Raw genomic sequence first — 14,540 nt, 5'->3', positions numbered from 1 at the left:
ATTTTTACTGTTTATATTCTGGGTTGGGTTCATCTATGATGTGGTCTCCAAGATTGCTAATATATATATATATATTATATATATATATATATATATATATATATATAAAATAAAATTTTTAAACATGAGGGATCTGAGTACTACTTTTATTAATAAAAAAAATGTTTCATTACAGCTGTGGAGTATTGATGAAGTTTGTGGGTGATCAATGACCCATTAAAACAACCCTTCCCCCGGGGGGCGGAAAGTGGCAGAGATACATCCGCGTGTACCCTGTGCGGTCAAACGTTCGGAATCAAAATTTAATGCAATCTAAATTGCTTCTGAAGGAAAACAATTTTTTATCAGCCATCACGTGTTTCATGTCTCATTCAAATCTTCCTAAGATTTTCTTTTTAAAAAATCTTACCATTGACTTTTCAACTCGGTTCCCCTAGTTTGACTGTAGCTTGGCGGAATCGTTCGCACGTCGTGCGGCGCAAGAAGGGTCCCCCAGGGGACCATGTCGCGCCCTCAGCTATTACGACTAAAACAGCAGACAGCGCATTTGCCAACCGTTAGGCTCCGGTCCTCGACACGAAGTGGGCCCTATTGAGGTTGTGCAGGGCCTGTCTCTCTCTACTTCTCCTTTTTCTTCTTTTGGTACAATGGCTCACACGCTGAATGCAGCTAACAAAATTAGAAAATAGTAACTCACTAAACAACTTCAACAGAAAGTCTTGATTTTTCCATATAAAGCAACCAAAATGATGAGTAGCAAAGAAAACAACCCAGTCAGTCACATTATTTATCTCTATATAGGCATACGAGGCCATGTTGGAGCAACTTTTCTCAGAAGTTTGCGGATGTTATAGAGCAGCGACCTTTCTTTTGTAGCGCCTTTTCGATCTCGGATCCATTCCATCATCGTGGCCGAGTCATACTTGAGAAGGAGACGATTTGCACCCAGGACGACGCCTTGCACAGATAATGCCTGGGCAGTCTATTTCCTGATGGCAAGCGGGAATCCTCCTCATGCCTGTTGGGATTGCCTCATTCTATATCTGCTGTCTGAAGGGAACAGCGCTACACTGGCCACCAATATTTTACTATACGTATCAAAGGAGAACGTTGTAACAAAATAACAATCTGTTTTGTTCTTATAAAATTAATGCAAACTTTTGGTGAATAAAAAAAAAACTAACAAATATTTTCAAGTGAGAAAACACAAGAGATATAAGAAACCAAAGTTCAAGTAAAAAAAACAGAATAGAGAGAAACCCTGAGATTATAGCTTTTGAGCTAATGAATACAAATTACCTCCTCTTTTTAGATTGAAACAGTGTCCTTTTTGTCATATCCATCTATGTCATTGTTGGATGATATTAGCAACAATTAATAGCCACATTGGTTGGTCTCTATTTATTAAATTGATTAGCACCGAGCTAGATTTTTATGTTTAAACCTTGGAACTTGGAAGTTAAAGCCTTTTTGTAAGGCCCATAAAAATGTCAATAGCTTTCTCTCGATACCAACCTTTATTTAAATCAATATTTAAATTTAAATTTTGAACCGGTGCATCTAATCCGGCTGGAACAACTGTCCATGCATGCATCCGATTAAACCTTAAATAACCAAACATCAATAAATATAACTATATATGCATTTAAATGTCTAATATTAGATTTTAAATCTTTTTCAAAAAAAAAGTTAAAATTTCTATCTAAAAATTTGAATCTTTTACGAAGGAAATTAAAACTTGCCAACGGAATTATCCAGCAACAACCCGGTCGAGGGCACCACGTTCTCTGCTTACCGAAACCTAACACCACTTGGGCCCTGGCTCTGACGCTTGGACAACTTTGTCTTTCTTGTTGGTTTATTAGTTAATTATCGATGCACGCTTTCCATAACTATAAGTTACCCCGCTCCCTTGTCTATAAATAACACCTTATTGGTGGAATAATAGCGTGAGAGCTTAGAAGAAGCAGCCATGGCGTCAGTTGCTGCTCTTCTCCTTGCTCTTTTCTTTTCTATATCTGCGAGTGGGAATGCTCAGCCAAAGGTTCCGGCGATCTATGTGTTCGGCGACTCCACGGCGGACGTCGGAAACAACAACTACCTGCCGGGGAATAATGCCAAGGCCAACTTTCCTCATTACGGCATCGACTTCCCGCACTCCAGGCCGACCGGGAGGTTCAGCAACGGCTTCAACGGCATTGACTTCTTGGGTAAGAACTCTAGCTTTAGATGAATTAATGTATACGTCCTATTTAATTTCTCCATCCTTGGCAAAGTTGGAAGTATATATAGTGCATACGATGGATATTTTCTCCTTCTTTTTTTTGGGTCGGGCAGATGGGGATTTTTTTTTTTTGGACTTCTAGTTCAAGCCTGAAGATTTAGCTTTGCAGTTTGTGCATTATATACTTTGATGACTTGGCTTACAAATCTGACGAATTAGGGAATGAAGAATGAAGTACTGTCATAACATGACAATTCATTTTGTCTCATCTATAATCAGATTTTTTTTCTTTAACTTGCTTGTCTTTTTCTTTCATCTATTTTAGCTATAAAGTGTTATGAGATTTCTATTGGAGCACCTTTTTTTTTTTTTTTTTTCTTCTTCTTTTTTACTGAAAAAAAAGAGGGGGGAGGGGGGAGGAGGGAGAGGTGAAAACCCTGCCCGTGTAACAGCCTTCATTGGGCCCTCCTTCCACCAAAAGATGTTCGATGCGGATAGACGGGATAGCCATTCTTTATTCATACCCTTTCCGATCCGTGGGTTGCCCCACGTGTGAGTACGTCACCCCAGCGCCATCTCAGTACCGGCGGACCAGATGGTTACTCCACCGGGCAGACCAGGCGGGAGGCATCCGGCCCCACATTTAGTCGACGCCCGCGCGTTTCGAACCTGGACCACTCCGGTGGAATTTTAGCCCCATTCCAACTGTGCTACCATTTTGGTGAAAGCACTTTTTTTCTTCTTGAAAAAAAAAACAGTACTTATTTTGCCAGAGTACTTAATTTACATAATAGATAGTAGAGAGATACACATACATACGTATATATGCACATAATATATGCATGAGCATGCGCAAGCATGCATCTCTCTCTCTCTCTCTATATATATATATATATATATATATACATATAGAAAACCATTATTTGCCAACATTGTACATTTAGGCTACTCAAAGCTTGGCTTGAGTTATATATAGAAATATTAATTGAGCTCGGGCTTCAGCCACGCTTTAGATAAGATGTTCAAACTGGGCTCTTATAATAAGAATCCAAGACCATTAGAATTGTTGCAAACTATTAGTATTTAGGCTCAGTTCATTTATAAATGGAGCTTTAGTTAGCGTTTGAGCTCGACTTCTTTCTTAACTAAACCGAGCTCTAAAAGTTCTTATCAAGCCAATGCCAAGCTGTTCATACATAACTTGGATTATTTGCAGTGCTAAATAAATCCAATTGTTTTGGGTTTGTAGTTTTCTCTTTCCTCTAAATAGTGATAATGCTATTTAATCCTCCATCTTAACTATAACTGTGGATTTATTGTCACAAACAGATACTAGCTAGACACATATATTCTGATTTATTTTATACTGATGAAATTAAGTACTAAAGCTATGGTGATATAAACGCATGCAAGGCGTAGAACAAAAAAAAAAGTCTCACAAGGTGGTCCACCGGGCAATATTAATTTGATCTTTTGCACGTCATATTGATGATATTTTGTACATTGGAATGTCATCTACTGAAAGATACGTACAGCAAGTAATAAAAAAGGACGGAATAGATCAGATTGGCAGAATGGCCTGCATACGTCGCATGCACCTCTTTTTTTTTGGTCTCGTTAGAACAATAATTGTTGAAGGAGCGATGGTGGGATCCATGAAACAGCGTCAACTTAAATATATACATACCACACGCTAGGGAGTGAGCGTTTAATACTGTAGCATGACTCGTGGCCTGGCATTGGGCTGGCACGGCCCGGCAGCAGGCATTGGGCATCCCGGCCCGGACCGGCACAAAGCGGGCTGTGTCGCTTGCTACAGTAACAGACCGTGCTAGGCACGGCTCATAAAAGGAGGCTGGGCTGAGTTAAGAATTTCTGGTCCGCAGGCCGGGTTCGGCACGGCCCATAAGGGTCTGAGCTGGCACGATTCGTGGGCCAAGCACGGCACGGCCCGCGACGAGCTCGGTTCCGTCCGGAGGACCAAAAAGGAGGAGGAAAGCCGAGACTTCTCCTCCGGTTATCCTTGCCTTTCGTTTCTCCAATCCCCATAGAGAAGCAAGTAGAAGGAGACTGAGTTAAAGAAGACCCCACCAAATGAACCCCGCTTTCTCCTTCCTCCTACTCCTCTGTAACACCCATCGATAGCCAAACCCTAACCCTCACCCTAAACCTAATCCCCAAACAGAAGGAAAAGTAATAGAAGAAGGAGAAGAAGAAGAAAAGGACGACGTTTAGGAGACGAGGAGATGCCTTCTAGGTCCTCAGCGAACCTTCTGGACCTGGCCGCCGCCAACTCGGACTTTCCGTCGTCGCCCCGCCACCCGTCCTGCCTCCCCCGTGTCATGGCGGATCCGTGCGCGCATACTCTCCACCGCCGGCGCCGCCGACTCCCCGCCGGCCTCGCCGTCGTCGCGGCCGCCGCAGCGCTGGATCATTGTTTCGCACCACCTCCCCATCCACGCGACCCCCGACTCCGCCGCTCCCTCCGGCTGGTCCTTCTCCTACGATCCCGACGCCCTCGTCCTCCAGCTCCGCTCCAGCCTCCCCGCCGGCGTCGAGGTTCTCCACGTCGGCACCCCCGCGGCCTCCCCGATGGCCTCGACCCCGCCCACCATGACACCGTCGCCGTCCGCCTCCACCGCGACTTCCGCTGCGTCCCCTTCCTCCTCCCCCCGATTTGCACGACCGCTTCTACCACAGCACGGCGCGGCCCGTCTCGTGCCGGGCACGGCATGATCCACCACCCCACAAGCCTAGGGCCGTGCCAGGTACGGCCGGTTTAGTAATAAGTCAGGTACGGCCTGTTTGGTCTGTAGCCCGATGCCCATCTCTGCACGAGTCCAACTAAAAATTTTATAATATCTTGGCAGGCCAATGCCAGGAAAGCATTTTGGAAATGCAGTAGTCATCCCCCAAAAATAATACAAGCCATTAAATTAAATTCATTTTTTATTCTGATGGCACATGATGTGATATAATATATATACTGAGGGTCCACCTTGTTGCATAATATTTAGATAAGCCTAGTCATATAGGGCAGGACCTTTAATAATGTAACTGAGTTCCCATGAAAAATTTGACCTAATTTGCCTCTTATCTCGCTGTCGCGTACTGGTCAAATACGTCCACCTGCTATAACTGATGAGATCTCCATTTGATCCTCGCGTGAAGGAATGGAGTTGGTAATGCAAAGATATTCTCTCTACCTAACCACGAATGTCATCCTTGTGTTCCCTCTCAGAGCAAAAGCAGAATACCTACTCATAAAAGAAAAAAAGCCAGGGCAATCAATAAAGAAAACATGTGAGTATACGTTCATGCATCTGATCAGGTCCATGGATATATGCTATCCACCTGTCTTCAATTTATTTTGTTTTCCAAAACATCATACACTCGTTTCTTGTGTTATCTCCATGGATAAAATACCTACTTATTTCTCTAATTAACACTTTTTATCTGGTTTTTGTTTTTTCTCCTACGTACATAGTTTCATGGATTATTATCATAGTGAATTGATGGATGCTAACAACAACAGCAAGAGCAATAATAACAACAATAAGATGAGGAAAATCATAAAAAAAGGACATGGATTAATTGTGTGGATAAAATCATAAAAAAATGGAGGAATATACACTCCACTATATATTCCTCCAATTTTTTTTGTAAACTTTTAGCTACTAATCTTTGATGATGCGCGTAGCCGGTCACATGGGCTTCCGAAGGAGTCCGCCACCATATCTTTCCCTCACAAACAAGACCAGCCATGGAATTCTTAAGGGCCTGAGAGGAGTAAACTTCGCTTCTGCAGGATCTGGAATTCTTGATTCCACTGTGAGCACAACCTTTTCTACAGTGCTTATATATTTTGTTTACCCACTTGCTGCTTTAGAACTCTTAACCAACACCTGATCACTGTGTTCGTTCATCCATCTACCAGGGAACTACCATCAGTATGACAAAACAGATCAAATATTTTGCCACCATAAGATCAAGAATTGCAGCACGACTGAACACGGAGAGAACCAACGATGTACTCTCAAAATCTATCTTCCTCATCAGCTCCGGGAGCAATGACCTCTCCGCCTTTTTTCGACAAAACAATGCACCAAACAACACGCAAAAGGAACAGTTCTACAACACTCTCATCTACAACTACAAAAACCATATCGAGGTGAACTCTCTCTCTCTCTCTCTCACTCACTCGCTCACTCTCTTTTCCTACTCAGTAACTCAAGTAGCATTACATTTCTTGATTTCTTGGAAAGAGCTAGTTACACTTAGGAATGGCAGGCATTGTACGACTTGGGAGCAAGGAAGTTTGGGATAATCGACGTTGCACCCATCGGTTGCTGCCCGTCCTCGAGAGTTTTGCACCCTTTGGGAGATTGCATCGCCGTCTTGAATGATTTGGCCGTTGGTGCTAATGATGCCGTCAAAGTTATGTTAAGCAATCTTCACGCGACATTGAAGGGGATGAAGTACTCACTCGGGAGTTCTCATGCAGTGGTGTCAAATATTATAGCTGATCCAGGAGCAGCTGGTAAGTTCAAAACTCTTAGTGTAGGCCAGGTCATGTAAAACTAGTATCAGTTCCTGCATCTTGGATAAAATAAAAAGTTTTAATAACACTTCGCCAGGGTATAAAGAGGTCCAAAGTGCATGCTGTGGAGGTGGTAAGTTGAATGCAGTATCCGGTTGCATGCCGAACGCTACTTACTGTGACAACCGCAAAGAATACCTCTTTTGGGACGATGGACATCCTACCCAGGGTGCATCCAAGAAGGTAGGCCTTGCCATCTACCATGGATCACTGCAGTATGCCAGCCCTATCAACTTCAAGCAGTTGGTCGAGGATGATGGTTAGAAATGAAGTTGGTGTATTATTCAACTAAGCAAGTAGCTAGCCATTATTGTTGGGAAATTATAATTGCAACATGACAGTCTAATTGCTATCAGGGATGATGGCGTCTGCAGAAATAAATAAGGGTTATGATTTTGACTGGTGCATGCACTACTAAAATTCTTACCAATGAAGTATAACAGGACAATGTCCACATTTGCATTGCTAAACTAATTCAAAAGATTGTTCAAGGGATGGACGTACATATATCCAGACAATTTAGCAAATAATTGCCATGATCGAACATGCATTGTGAAAAATTTGGAAAACTGTTATTAAGAAGCTTTGTGTTAGGTTTCACTGCACTGATGACCATCAGATCTGCCATGAGAAGTCATGGATCCATGCATAACCTGTGTTTCCAAATATATTTCATACAAAACCAACAAATGCAGTAGCCACTTGCAATGCTCCTAAGTTCTATACAGTTGTATGTTGGACAATTTCCTATGGTTAGAGATCATCAAGTCTAACCAATCCCATTGCGGTATGCCTAAACCATAGTAGAAGGAAATCATAGGTGAGGCTGCTTAAAGAAGCACTTTAAAAGCCAAGAGCAAATTAAATGACTTTGTGCGAGTTATTAGCAACTTGACATGATGTGAGAATCAAAGCTTCAAGTTGCTTGAAAGAGCATGGAGTTTGTTTGAGATTATAATCCTTAATCCTTCATCTATCAAGGCAAAGTTGGGAGGTTTTGCAATAACAAAAAAAATACACGTATAGAAGTTGGGGGTTCCCTCAGCTGCAAAGCCGAAATGTATTTCGCCCACAGAGCAGCAGCAACGCGAAGTGGGCTCTGGCCCAGTGGCTGGTGAGGTTTCAAACCATTTGGCAGGCTCAGTAATTGGGCCAGTGGCAGGCTCAGTAGCCACTGAAGGAACACAACACCATGTGTCCGTTCTAGGTCCATTATAGAAACCTCTTTTTTGCTTTTTTTTTTAAGAAAAACCTCTTTTTTTTTTTTTGCTTAAAACTATTATTTCATACAATACGTATATGAATACATCTAAGAAAGTCAAAATACAGCAACTCGCGGAGTGCTAGTGGTAGCTCTTCCTCTCCTGATCAAAGGGTGTACCCTGAGTGGTGGGCCGCCACCCAGTCGGCCGCCCCATTAGCCTCTCTGAATACATGCTGTGCCTGAAAGGCCCTCCCACCTCTCATCATCATCCCTATATCACGGATCAAGGGGTGGTCTGTGCCGTCACCCCGTGACCCCCTCTGAATCCACCGGATAACCGTGGCCGAGTCGCCCTCCAGAATGATCGAGCTGGCTTGCAGCACCACCCGCGCATGACGCAGACCTGCCCAGGCAGCTCGCAGCTCTGCCCCTGGAACTGACTTGTCGAACAGCTGGCAGCCACCTGCTGCCACCACCCTGGAGTGCGGGCCCCGTATGATAAAGCCCGCACTGCCTCGCGCACCGCCGTCCAGTACCAACCCGTCAAAATTGACCTTGAGAAAACTCGGAGGTGGGGGCTCCCAGGTGAAGAACACCATCTGAGGAGCTGCCGTAGCAGAAAGGGAACCCCAGGCGTCCCGAGCTATCAAAGGTCTGTCTGAAGAAGGGGTGGGCCTGATCTCTGTGGCCTATGCTCGGGCAAGCTCCGCAGCAAACCTTGGGGACACCCTGCGCTCACCGAGAGTACGAGCGTTCCTTGCCAGCCAAATCTGATGTTCTATGCATGTCGCTCTGATGGCCTCCGGCCAAGTCCTCGGACTGGCCAGCCACTCCTGTATCACCTGGAGGAACTGTAGCCTCGCGCTCCGAGCCTCCTGCAGGATCTCGGTGCACTGCCATGTCGACCGTGCCCATGTACACTGGAAAAGCACATGGTCCACTGACTTCTCGGCTCCACAAGTCCGACACTCTGCGGGGATCTCCCAGCCATGCCTGCACAGCACTGCTCTCATCGGAATGCGGTCCCAAAACACCTTCCATAAGAAAAGAGCTGCCCGCGGGTGGAGTCCGAACCTCCAGATCCAAGTATAGTCCGACCCCTGCTCATGCTCTGGCTGGATAACACAGGAGAGGTCTCCCAGCCTGACACTGGCCCGGCTCGAGGTATCCCAAACCCTAACATCCGGCCCTGCACATCCTGGTAACAGGAGAGATCGGATCCTCGTAGCTAGGTGTGCCCCGAACAGCCGTCGAAGTCTAGCCTCTCCCACTCTGCTCCGCCTACGGCTAGGAGGTCACAAACCCGCAATCCCTCTACTGCCTCTGTATCAACCATAGTCGGCCAGCACCTCAGAGGAAGGGTGTCTACCCACGGATCGCAGGTCACATCAATGCTCCGGCCATCGCCTATCGACCACCTGGTGTTTGCCGATGCAGTCGACAGGTACCTCCCAATCTCGCGCCACATGAAGGTAACCCGGCGACCCCTCCGTACCACCTCTGGGACCCCTCGACCATATCTAGCTGCCATCACCTGACTCCAAAGACTGTGTGGCTCAAGCATAAATCGAACCGCATGCCGGGCGACGAAAGCCTCGCACCTCTCCAGAAGGGACTGCACCCCCAGACCATCCTCGCTGGTAGGAAGGCAAATCTGCTCCCAAGCCACCAGATGCACTCCGTCGCCCCCACTGTGGGACCCCCATAAGAAGCTTCGAAGAAGACGCTCGATCCTCGACAAAGTCGTCTTCGGCACCACAGTGTTGGCCATGAGATACACCGGTATGGATCCCAACACTGATCTAATCAAAGTCAGTCTCCCCATCATGGATAGGGAAGACGCCCTCCATCCCTCCAACCTACTCTGGACCCGCTGCACCAGGCCCGAGCACTCTGCCACTCGTAGCCGCCGACCAGTGATGGGAACTCTCAGATAGGTCAACGTCCCCTCCTGCTCGGGTATCTGCAGTATCTCCAGGATCTCCTGCCGGGCTCTAGTCTCCGTGCTAGGGCTAAAAGTGATAGCTGACTTCATGAAGTTTACTCTCTGGCTAGACGCCGCGTAGTAGTCCGCCACCACCCTGCGAAGGACCCGTGCCTCAGCAGCTTGTGCCCTGGTCAAGAGAAGGCAATCATCAGCAAAAAATAAGTGGGAGAGAGGTCGGGCCCCCAGAGCTGGAATATAGGCCTCCAGCTCCCGGCTAGCGCAAACTCTCTGCAAAGCACATGACAAAATATCAACACAGATAATAAGCAAATATGGGGATAAGGGACATCCCTGCCGCAACCCCATGGTGGACTCAAAGAAACGTGTCGGTGTGCCATTGACCAAAATAGAAAACTTTGGCCCCCGGACGCACCCCATGACCCATCCAATCCACCACCTGTGGAAGCCGTACGCCTCCAGTGCCCGCTGGAGAAAACTTCACCTGATCCTGTTGTAAGCCCTCTCAATATCCAGCTTGACGGCTATCAAGCTGCGCCACTTTGGTGCTCTCTGAAGATTCCACATCATTTCCTGGGCCAACAAAACATTGTGTGAGATATTTCTATCAGCTACAAAAGCCCCTTGCTCATGGCTAATGATGCCAGGCAAGAGGGGCTTCATTCGGCCCACCATTATTCTCGCCACAACCTTATATAAGGTTGTGCACAAGCTGATGGGCCTAAAGTGACTAGGCTCAGTCGCATCCTGATGCTTGGGTATAAGCGTGATGAAAGTGGACTTCCAGTCCTCAGGCATCGCTGCCTGGGTAAAGAAAAACTGGATGGCCTCCACCACAGCGCAACGAATGATACCCCAATACTGCCGAAAGAAGAAAGGAGGAAAACCGTCAAGTCCCGGGGCCTTGTCTGCTGCCAAGTCCCAGATTGCCTCTTGCACCTCCTGTGCCAACACCGGTCGGACTAGGGATGCCCTCTCATCATCACCAATGCCCGCCTCCACCCTCAGAGGGCGGTCTCCATCACTAGCCTCCTCATCCTCTATCTATCTGGCGTGGAAAAGGTCAAATAGGGTATGTCGGATAGCAGGCTCACCCTCCATCCGATGGTCGGACCCATCTCGCAGAGAGTGGATCATACTCTGCTGCCTCCGAATGACCGTCGACCGATGGAAAAACCTGGTATTACGGTCGCCCTCACTCACCCATTGCACACGGAATTTCTGTCGCCAGAAAATCTCATGTTGCCGTAGTAGTGAATGGTGAGTCGCTAGGATCCCTCGAAGGTCGACCATATTGTCGTCCGGAAGCACGCCTCCTAGATCTTCCTTCCTTTGCAACTCAGTGATCGAGGACTCTACCCCCTCCAATCGCCGGAAAATGTCACCCACAACCTCGCGATTCCAACGGCGAAGACGCCTCTTGGTCAATTCAAGTCTACACAAAACCCGCTGCATTGCATCGCCGCGCATCGGGATGCGCCACGCGTCGCGTACAATATCCCACGATTGGGGGTACGATGGCCAGACTTTTTCAAAATGGAAGGGGCTATGATGGGTGGGTCCGGATGAGGTGGAGAGAAGCAAAGGACAGTGGTATGAGGCAATTCGAGGTAGATGACTGATCCGGCAAATAGGAAATCGGAGGATTCAATCTGGAGACGCAAAGGCCCTATCTAATCGCTCCCACACCCTAGCGCTACCTAACTGATTATTGCACCAGGTGAACCGTGGTCCGAAGAAACCTAAGTCTACCAGGCCGTTCTGCGACACAAAATCGCGGAACTCCCTCCTATCCACTCTATCCGTGAAGGCTGCACCTCCTCGCTTCTCACTCTCATCTTGAATACAATTAAAGAGGACTTTCCTAACCCTGTGATCCATGCTCGCATACACACTGCACAAGACTCATGGAGCAGCATCAGGTTCCGACACAATCATGAGTCATGACTACCTGTTGGGGGCAGTTGTGGAAAATATCGACTGTCGCCACTTCTCGCCTCCACAAGACCAAATTGCCTCCCGATAATCCCCGGGAGTCAACTGCAAAGGTCTCCCAATCCCTCTCCAAGCGTCGCCTCAGTCGTTTAAGCCCCTCTCCAGATAGTCGAGTCTCACAGAGGAAACAGATCTCCGGACAGTGGACCTGCACTAGCCGCTTAAAGGAGGACATGAAGGACGGCTTGGCCCCCCCTACAATTCCAAGCTAGAATCATCATAGATCACAGTCCACATAGTCGGCCTCAGACTCATCCTCCCCTAGGGTCGCAGGGGCAGCCTCAGGCTCGACGCCTCCACTACCCTGCTCCTCCTCCCCACCATATGCAGTGAGGGCAACACTCATAACTGCAGCCCTGACACGCTGCGCCATAGTAGGTGGGTCCGTGCCCCCTCCTAGCAGTAGTGACTCGGCCTCCAAGTACGGAACGGGGTGGCCCCCCGCCTCGTACCCGCCTAAAGTAGCATCCTCCGGCTCACCGGAGATTGGAGGCGTAGGGCCAAACCGGAAGACCCCATCCAGGCCACTCCCAGAGCCATCAATGGCATCCCATGGTCGCGCCTCGCATGACGAGCCGAGCATGGGAGTCGGGACCATCCCCGAGCAAGGTGGCCTAAACTGGAAAGGGCCCTCTGACGCCACTAGAGACCTAACTGAGATCGTCTCGCCGTGGACCAGCAAGTCCGGCTCGGCCTGGACTCGCAGGCCCGAGTCTAACTAGGCCTGTAGGCCCGCCATGACTTGAGCCCCTAAGCCCCCACAGGAAACCTCGTGCGGGCCCCCCACAGGCTGGGCCTGAGGGCCTCGCGGGCTGCCCTCAGGCCCCGCAGCCAGGGCACCGTGGCCCAGCACATCCCGGGCCCGCTCCCCTATCGCGGGGGAGGTCTGCAGGCTCGATGCGGAGCGAGCGCAGGGCGCGCCCTCGACCGAGTATACCGAACCGCCCCCGCCGGCAGGGCCAGCTGCTGGGATCGATGCCCTTGACCGGAAGCTTGGACCGTAGGCAACCGCAGGCCCAATCTCCTCAGGCTCAGGCGACCTCCCTCGAAGCTCCCTCCCCGGAGGCAGATGCCGCTACCGACCCTTGCTGCCATCCCAAGCTCCCCAAACGGAGCTGAGGACACTCAGAGGGTGAGCACCAGTGCTTTCTCTCAGCCCCGGCCGCTGTGAGTGCCACGTCGACTAGCCGGAGCAACTTCCCGGCCGGATACCTCTCAGGCACCGCCGCACAAACTAGCCGTTGGGCTTTCTCGCACCACGCCAGAGTTTCGGCTCGGCTTGTTTGCGAGATTTCGACAAAAAAAAAGAGAAAAAAAAACCTCTTTAGGCGGATGTTTTCTACTCGCTGAGCCAGCTTCTTTTATCTGACTTTCTTGGCTGTACTCATTTAGGTTTAGTGTCTAGAAAATGTACCCAAAAAAAAAAAAATCTTTAACCAAAATAACATGGGGGAGCAAATAGCTCTTCTACCATTCTTTCTTTGATATTGCCCATTGGATCCTCCTATTAATGGATCTTGGCCTTTAGATTCCTAACCCTGGAAGTTGGTTTAGTGATCTTAAGCTTATGGATTGGCTGGTCTTCAGTTGAAGGATAATGTAGTGGACATGATAGCCCTAAGGGGATTGCATCATTTGCAATAGAGCAGGTCAAGGATAAGTAAGCTTGATTTAGAGTGATGTCATGCAGAATGTAATAGATTATGGGCTAGTCAAATGAGCTCATGCCATGTTAGTCAATTTATGCACAATTACGCATGGAAGGGTTGCCACTTGATGTTAATTTAGATTAGGAGGAAGTCAAGGTTGCTTCCAATCTAATGAACCAATTGCGTCACTGCGAAGTGGATGAGTTCGACCTTATCAACTTTAGCATTGCAGCTAGAACTGGAATAATGTTTAGAATTAGAGATCATGGATCCTCGACTAATATTAATTGCATGAGAGAACTCTCAATTGGACCATTCCTTTGTAAGTTGTGAGAAAGATGGAGCGAGGAGAGCCATGGAGAGCCCCAGTTAGACATGTCATCACCCTTTCCGGCTCCTACATATAGTATCAAGAGTTAGGTTTTTCTCAACTATGATTAAAAACATGGAAATGCCCGTAAACTTGGAAATTTAATAGTAACGATTCAGCTAAGGTGATGCTTAAAAATTTGGAAACACGTAAAAAGAGTTTATCACACGCCTTTCAGAGAGAGGGTCGAGGGAAAGCGCCTGGCCATAGAGTTTATAAGCCAACAAATATCCTCTCCGTATTTATAGCCACCTCTCTCTTGTTAGCCATTACACCGGACCCAAGCTAAAATAGGAAAGAAGAGAGGAGTAGCCCGCAGGCTGCATGTTCTTCATGTTCGTCCGCGCCGCACCGCTGCCGCATCCAGCCATCAAATTTAACAGCTTGCTCCTCTTAAGGTTACCAAAATGCCAAAATTTAAATGACTCGCATAAGGGTAACAGAGGTCGATTCTTTGGTTTGCCTGTTATTTTTATGTTCAGTTCTTGTTAAATGGATATCGTAACAAGTCCTTAATTTTGATTTTTATTTTGTATCTAATCTGTAGTTCTCT

General features: G+C 47.6%; 1 protein-coding gene across 1 annotated transcript; it reads left to right on the top strand.

Moving 5' to 3' along the window:
* Positions 1 to 1,942: 1,942 nt before the first annotated feature.
* Positions 1,943 to 7,319, top strand: LOC103701153 (GDSL esterase/lipase At5g55050-like). The gene is made up of 5 exons (XM_008783127.5): positions 1,943 to 2,210; positions 5,925 to 6,055; positions 6,162 to 6,395; positions 6,515 to 6,764; positions 6,862 to 7,319. Exons 1-5 carry the CDS (start codon positions 1,973 to 1,975, stop codon positions 7,086 to 7,088), a joined length of 1,080 nt encoding a protein of 359 aa, XP_008781349.1. The 5' UTR covers positions 1,943 to 1,972; the 3' UTR covers positions 7,089 to 7,319.
* The last annotated feature ends 7,221 nt before the right edge of the window (positions 7,320 to 14,540 follow it).

Source organism: Phoenix dactylifera, chromosome 16 (assembly GCF_051530095.1).
Source record: "Phoenix dactylifera cultivar Ajwa chromosome 16, Ajwa_hap1_PhDact_Kaust_v1.1, whole genome shotgun sequence".
NCBI lineage: Eukaryota > Viridiplantae > Streptophyta > Magnoliopsida > Arecales > Arecaceae > Phoenix > Phoenix dactylifera.
This window is presented reverse-complemented; position numbering and strand designations above follow the sequence as displayed.